We start from the raw sequence: 7357 nt of genomic DNA on the forward strand, positions 1-7357 counted from the left end.
AAAAAGAGGAGGCAGAGAGCTCACCTGGGTGGAGGAGGGGGGCGGGGCGGCCTGGGGCGGCGACGCCGGGCGGCAGTGGCGACGGGGCCGGGGCGGCGGGGCGCGGGGGTGCCGGGGCGCCAGGGCGTGGCGGCGCCCAGACGACAGGGCGGCGGGGGCGACGGGGTGAGGGGGCGCCGGGGCGGCGGCGGGGTGGTGGGGCGACGGGGCGGGGGGGCGCTGGGGCGGCGGCGGGGTGGTGGGGCGACGGGGCGGCGACGAGTACTGGGGAGAGAAAGAGAGAGAGAGAGAGAGAGAGGGGCGGGGTGGGGCGCGGCCATTAACGTTAGTGGGGGGCCTCCCTCTTTGCCGTCCGCCTCCCTTTGCCGTCCGCGTTTTTGCTCTTTGCCGTCCGGACGGCAAAGAGGGGGGCCGTTAGGTTTTTTTTAAGCAGCTCGTCAGTGGGGCCCCCTCCCTCTTTGCCGTCCGCTAGCCGACGGCAAAGAATCTTTGTCGTCTGCTAGCCGACGGCAAAGAACTGGCTGATGGCAATTTATGTCTTTGCCATCAGCCAATTCTTTGTCGTCTGCTTTTTGGTAGCTGATGGCAAAGAGCTTCTTTGCCGTCCGCTAGCTGACGGCAAAGAGCTGGCAGATGGCAAAGTAGCTGATTCCAGTAGTGATAGGGGATGTGCAAGGTGCGTCCGTAGGGGTGAGTGTAGACGTGTGCATGTCATTTCTCGAAAAAGAATTACTGGAATTTTTCATCTTCATCCTTTTCTTCTACCAAGAAATAACCAAAGTTAACCGCATAATGAACTTGCTAAAATTCGAAATATGAAACCACATTTTTTTTAGAAAAAGGGACATCCCCGGCCTCTGCATAAAAAAGATGCATACGGCCACCTTTATTAGTAAGCAAAAAGGTTCAACAAAAGTCTAAAAGTATCAAACAAAGAGCTGCTCACAAAGAGCTAAGGAACCAAAATAAAAGCCACAACCGGCTGGCAAAAGAGAGATAGAAAAACTAATTGCCTATCCTATTACATGACAGCCATCCAAACCGGCTGAAAATATCCTGTGCTACCATCTCCCAGCGGATAGATCCAGTAACCAAACGCTTTCTGGCCTCCGTCGGAGTGAGTAACGACCACATACGGATCAATGCAGTGACTTGGAAGATAACCTGCAAAAAGTGAGTATTTGTTGTTCTGTTAAAGACCAAACCATTTCTGCAATTCCAGATAGCCCATAATAAAGCACATACTCCTACACGAATGTGTCTTGCTGTTTGGGACTCAATCTCATCCAACCACGTCCCAAATAACGTGCTAATATTATTCGAGGGAGTAATATTGAAGGCTATATTAACTGATTGCCAAAGAATCTTTGCCAAAGGACAAGCGAGAAAGAGGTGTTCGCCTGTTTCATCCGTGTCACAAAAACTACATCGAGAGGATCCACTCCAGTTGCGTTTAATCAAGTTATCTTTAGTTAAAATGACTTGTTTGTATACAAACCACATAAACACTTTAACTCTCAAGGAAACTTTGACATGCCAAACATGTTTCGAGGTAGGAATAGAACTTGAATTAATGACATCCAAGTACATGAATTTAACCGTAAATTCTCCATTCCTAGTAAGCTTCCAACACAACTGATCCGGATGTTGAGAGAGTTGAACATCCATCAATCTTCTCCCAAGATGGAGCCAAACTTCCCAACGGTTACCGGCTAACGCTCTCCTGAAGCTGATATTTAGAGGCATGGACTGACATACTGACTCAACGGTTGCATCTCTCCGTTGAACAATACTATAGAGATAAGGATACTAAGCGCGAGAGGCGTGTCCCCTAGCCAAGTATCCTACCAGAATCTCGTATAAGTACCGTTACCGACGACAAACTTGGTCCGATTAAGAAAAACCGATTTAACTCTCATCAGTCCTTTCCAGAAAGGCGAATCCATCGACCCCACTGTCAGCTGGGATAAAGTTTTGGATTGGAGGTATTTATTACGCAGAATCTGTGCCCATGTGGCCTCAGTCTCTCGAGAAAGCTTATACAACCATTTGCTAAGGAGACATTTGTTCTTCACCTCTAGATTTTCGATACCTAGCCCCCCTTGGTCCTTCGGTCGACAAATAATGTCTCACTTAGCTAGTCTATACTTCTTCTTCAGGTCATCACTTTGCCGAAAAAACGGGATCGATAAAAATCAAGTCTTTTCCGAACTCCGACTGGTACCTTGGAAAAAGACAATAGGAACATAGGCATATTTGTGAGCACCGAATTAATAAGAATTAAATGACCTCCATACGACATCAGTTTGCCCTTCCAGCATCCCAATTTCTTATCAAATCAATCATCAATGCACTTCCATTCTCTATTTGTTAGCTTACGATGATGAATGGGTATACCTAAATACGTGAAAGGTAAATCCCCCAGTTCACAACCGAATAATTGCTTATACGCCTCTTGTTAAATAGGAAACCACATACAGTAGTTCTTTTCGTCCTATTTTCCGTATCCAAACCACCAGATCCGTGCACCCGGTAGAGAGGACGTCCTTTGCCTAGGCGACCACAGTACTAACATGAGCATCCAGTATGTGTTTATTAGGCTCTATCATCGCCGAGTAAATACCCCGTTGGTAAAGTCTTGACAGATGCATAAATACAGGGATACACTTTTAGATTCACTCAGACGTACCAACGTACCACCCATGAATCTCATCTCATCCCATTTCCCGTTGGATTTAACCATCACAGGCCATGGTTTTCTTTTACCAGAGCCGTAACTATCCAAGGATGCCAATGGCTAGCGGCACGTGAAAAGAGCAGTCAAAAAAGAATGAAAATTTTGATGAAACGAGAGGCACTTAAATAGAAGGGAGGAGCCTCCTCGTCTCTTCACTCTCACTCCCCACTCTGCTCCCAGTCCGGCCGCCGCAGCCGCCGCCGCTGACCGCCGTAGGAGGCGAGCGTCAGAGAACGCGGCTCTCGCTCGCCCATGCTTCTTGCTTAAGCTTGACACATCGCTTAGCACGGCAGGTCAGCTGCTGGCTGGTTGCAGTAACGAGAGGGGAGGCGAGATGCCGGGGATGGAGGAAGCAGAGGACTACGCGTCGTGCGCCTTCTCGCTCACTTGCCCCGAAGACGGCGCCGAGCTCGGGGACGGCGTCGTGGACGACGGCGACCTCTTCTTGTTCTACGCCGGCGGCGGCGCCGCCGACGATGAGGACGGCGACAATGAGTACGTGGAGCAGCTGGTCTCCAAGGAGGCCAGCTTCTGCTCCTCCTCTGACTCGGGCGACGCCGACTGCTCGTCGGCCGCCTCCGAGGACTGGTTCCTGCAGGCGCGCCTCGCCGCCGTCAAATGGATCCTTGAAGTGAGCACTCGCTGAGCTCCTCGCTCTCCCGATTGGTTTCTTGGTGCGAGCATCGATCGATCGGTCACTGACGCCTTTGGAACCGGCACCTGATTTGCATTTGCAGACGCGGGGCTGCTTCGGGTTCGGCCACCGCACGGCGTACCTGGCCATCGCCTACTTCGACCGCTTCTTCCTCCGGCGACGCGTCGATGTAATCAATCACCGCACCGCGGCCGTAAAACAAATTTAGCCTCTCTGCTTCTTAAGAACGGGAGGATGATGTGGTTGTGTGCGTGCAGAGGGCGGCCATGCCGTGGGCGGCGCGGCTCCTGTCCGTGGCCTGCGTCTCCGTGGCGGCCAAGATGGAGGAGTACTGCGCGCCGGCGCTGTCGGAGCTCGACGCCGGCGGCGGCTACGAGTTCTGCTCCGCCTCCGTCCGCCGGATGGAGCTGCTCGTCCTGTCCACGCTCGGCTGGCGCATGGCCGCCGTTACGCCCTTCGACTACCTCCCCTGCTTCTCCTCCCGTCTCGACCGGCACGACGGCCGCGGCGGCGGCGGGCATGACCCCGCCCGCGTCGCCCTCAAGTCCATCGGCTTCATCTTTGCCACAGCCGAAGGTTCATCTTCGTCCTACACACCTTCTGAAAAGAAATCTTGCGCCCTTTCTTGCATTTTGTCTGATTGATTCGTGCTGTGCTCATGCAGCCGGCAGTGTGCTGGATTACAGGCCATCTACTGTGGCTGCAGCTGCAATCCTGGCTGCATCCTATGGAGCTCTACTGACCAAAGAAGCACTGGAGTCCAAGATGGACAATCTATCTCCATCATGCCCCATTGAGAAGGTTTCTTGCACAAACTAAATAAATAACCCTTGATCATAGTAATGTTTTATTTGGATGATGAAATGGGCATTGGATTTGAGCAACCTTTGTCTGTTTCATTGATCAGGAGCATGTACATGCCTGCTACAGCATGATGGTTGGCGACTTGAGAAACAGAAAGAGCAATGGCAAGAGATCATTGCCATGTTCAGACTCCAATGAAGTTGCCACCAGTACATATGATTCTGTTCTTGTTGATGATGTTGCCGACACCGCCGCCTTCATGGCCGCGGTGTCGGAGATGAACAAGCGGATCAGACTGGAGCCGCCGGGAATCCATTGAGAAGCTAGCACCGCCGGGGACACGCAATTTTTTGTCAGATGTCTAAGGGGGCTTGGTTTGGATCTTCATTTTGTTTTTTCCTTGTTCAAATTTGTTTAGGTTCTTTCAGAGCCATTGCCATGGTTGGCATTGGCAATGCTGTTGGATTGGTTTGGATTGGTTTGTGAGAGGGGTAAGCGATGAGCAAAGATAAGGGCTGGGCTGAGCTTTCCTGAGGAGAGGAGAGCTTCACTGGAGCCCAATTCCGGCCGGTGCCCAAACTCTGCACTGTTTTTGGTATGCCATAGTGGTGGATGCCATCTTAAGTTGCATATGGTGAGATGCTAGCTGTTGGATGCAGTGGTAGCACTGAAAGGCTGGGGTTTTGGCCATTGTTTATAGAGCCAAGAAGAAAAAGTTGCAAGTGGATGTGTGATCAGTGAGGAGTGGTGTTCCACTAAGATGCACTGCACTGTACTTGCGTGGATGCATGGGTTACATTGGTTTGTGACAATCTCCTTGGGGAGTAGTTGTAACTTCTGTAACATCTGCTTCTGTTCTTGAGAAATGGGATCAGATTGGTGCATTTTGTGTATGTGTGTGCATGTGTTGGCCTTGATGACCCTGTGGGTTTCTTGATCAGTTCTGCTGCGGCAGCTGCAGGTTTTTCAGTGCCATTCATTCAGTGCTGTGCCAATGTTTTCTCCTTCTCTTCCTCTCCCTTTTTGCAGAGATGAGAATCCAAGACAACTTTTCCTGTTACATTGCCACCAGCTTTGAATAGCACTTGCTTGATTCCACATTGCTATCCCTTATTAGTGAACTAACAATAACATCTGCATTTAGAGTAATGTACTCCCTCTATCTTAGTGTCAAAAAACGTCTTACATTTTGAGACAGAGGGAGTACAAGATTAGGTGATCAATAAAGAAAGTTCTTGTCAACATGATCAGTAAGTACATTGCATCCTTTTTGTAATTATTATTGGGCATGTTAATGAAAGCATCGCATCACTGTGTGCTGTTGGAAGAGTGACTAGTGTTGCGCATGAACGGTATTAGTGCACAAGATACATGAGCTTAGTACTTTATATCAATAATTGCCTAAAGATTAAGGAGCTTGACATTTCCAACACTTAGTGGAGCACACCACAAAGGAAGGTGCAGTAGATAATTGGGACTTCTTCAGTAAAGTCGTCTACAAGTTGTGGCATGAGAACAATATAGATGTAGCTTCAAAAAATGACAGTTCCTGTGAAATGCATAAACCTGATCATGATGGGCATTTGGATGAGCAGAATATCTATCAGTCCTGGATAGACCAAGATTTCAGTATGGGATAATCAATCCAAGAATCTTTTAGTAAAATGTCATCAGAATTAAAACTTGTGAGCTTGATTCAGTAGTATATTCAAATATAATACAGACTAATTCCATATTCTTGGGTGAAGACACCAGCACCACTAGAAGGTGTCAGGACTCAAGATGCTCCTGCAGAAAAGATGAACAAACACATGCCACATATATTACACCACATTCATGGAAACAATAATGATGGTATCTTTTCATATGGACAGCCCTTTCTTTCTCCTCTTGGCTTAAGTCCTAAACCCTAAAGCTGGTCTTGTGGCCTCATCCACTAACTAATGCAGGTCTTGCATTGCACACTGCCTTACAGCTGGTAAAAAGAGCTTTTGCATCTTTCCCTCCTGCCCCTGCACTGGGGCAATGAAAATGCCCCCATGGCCATGGGCAATGGAGTGACTTTCTGAGCCACCACCGTCCTGCCCCTGCATGCATCCCCTCTCTCCTTCATTGCTTGGTTTTCTTTCTTTAATCTTGTTATTTATAAAAAGGAAAAGGGGCTCTTCTGCATCGAAGCATGGACACAAATGTTGATATTCTCAGTCAGTGATTTTTTTCTCTTTCGCCATTGATGGGCTAGTGCATGGAAGATAGAACTCCAAGTACTTGTTTTGTGTGAAAAATACACAGTCCAGGTTTAAAAAAATGTCAAAGTGTTCATAAACATGGTGTTTTCATTTAGAGAAGCATATTAGACCTTACATGATCCTTGGGAACAACTAGCTTGTTCATGGTTTGGGGTATGGCAGTAACCAGTAGCTTTACCAATATAATGCTTGTTCATTCGGATTCTACGATATTGCTAGGATCACTTCAATCCAGATCCTATGTAAGATCTAGGTTAAGTCATACCTCTTGACTCATAATTTTTGTAGATGGCAATCCTATCTTATGTGATCCTAGGCACAATATCTATTATAAAGATCTGCGCACCTATTCCAGACCTGATTCCTAGAGTCAGCATTAAACATGTTGATTTTCATTCTGTACAATCCAATTCTTAATTTTTTTCATCTACAAGACCTAAGAAATCGAGCTGGTCAAGAAGAATGGGACAGATCAAATCGTACATTTTCTTGAGCAAATCAACTGTTACAATGTTGAGGTGACCAAACAGAAGATAAGCTACAATACATGGTCCATCAACCAATGGTAACTTGCATCTGAAGTGCAGAGAGAATATACTATCTGCCTCCCTTCTGAATCTTGGTGGCCCATTGCTGGATGGATGGAGATCATGATCCTGGCCAAAGGATTAAAATACCTGTATAGCTTCTCAGTCACCAATGCAGTCAAAAACAGGCTTGGGGACAAAGCTTGGTTAGAATTCTGTTGGTTCAAAAGAGTACTCCTGCCTAGAAGTGTGTGGGCACCTCACTGGCTGGACGGCTGCCTGCCTGCTTGCTGCCTGGCCCTAGCAAAGAAGAACTAATTATTTTAGACCATGTGTATTGTATAATGATCAGCAGTAAAAAGTTAGAATTATTTCAAAGAAATTT

General features: G+C 47.9%; 1 protein-coding gene across 1 annotated transcript; it reads left to right on the top strand.

Moving 5' to 3' along the window:
• Nucleotides 1–2851: 2851 nt before the first annotated feature.
• LOC125555691 (cyclin-D5-2) lies at nt 2852–5089 on the top strand. Its single transcript, XM_048718558.2, has 5 exons — nt 2852–3368; nt 3475–3561; nt 3650–3968; nt 4057–4193; nt 4300–5089. The coding sequence occupies exons 1-5, from the start codon at nt 3072–3074 to the stop codon at nt 4513–4515; spliced, it is 1056 nt and encodes a 351-aa protein (XP_048574515.1). The 5' UTR covers nt 2852–3071; the 3' UTR covers nt 4516–5089.
• Nucleotides 5090–7357: the final 2268 nt, after the last annotated feature.

This window comes from Triticum urartu, chromosome 5A (assembly GCF_056163025.1).
Source record: "Triticum urartu cultivar PI428250 chromosome 5A, HENAU_Tu73, whole genome shotgun sequence".
Lineage (NCBI taxonomy): Eukaryota > Viridiplantae > Streptophyta > Magnoliopsida > Poales > Poaceae > Triticum > Triticum urartu.

Coding starts and splice junctions, on each gene's coding strand:
- LOC125555691 (XM_048718558.2), top strand. CDS start 3,072: ATGCCGGGGATGGAGGAAGCAGAGGACTACGCGTCGTGCGCCTTCTCG. Junction 3,369..3,474: donor CCGTCAAATGGATCCTTGAA/GTGAGCACTCGC, acceptor TTGCATTTGCAG/ACGCGGGGCTGCTTCGGGTT. Junction 3,969..4,056: donor CATCTTTGCCACAGCCGAAG/GTTCATCTTCGT, acceptor GTGCTCATGCAG/CCGGCAGTGTGCTGGATTAC.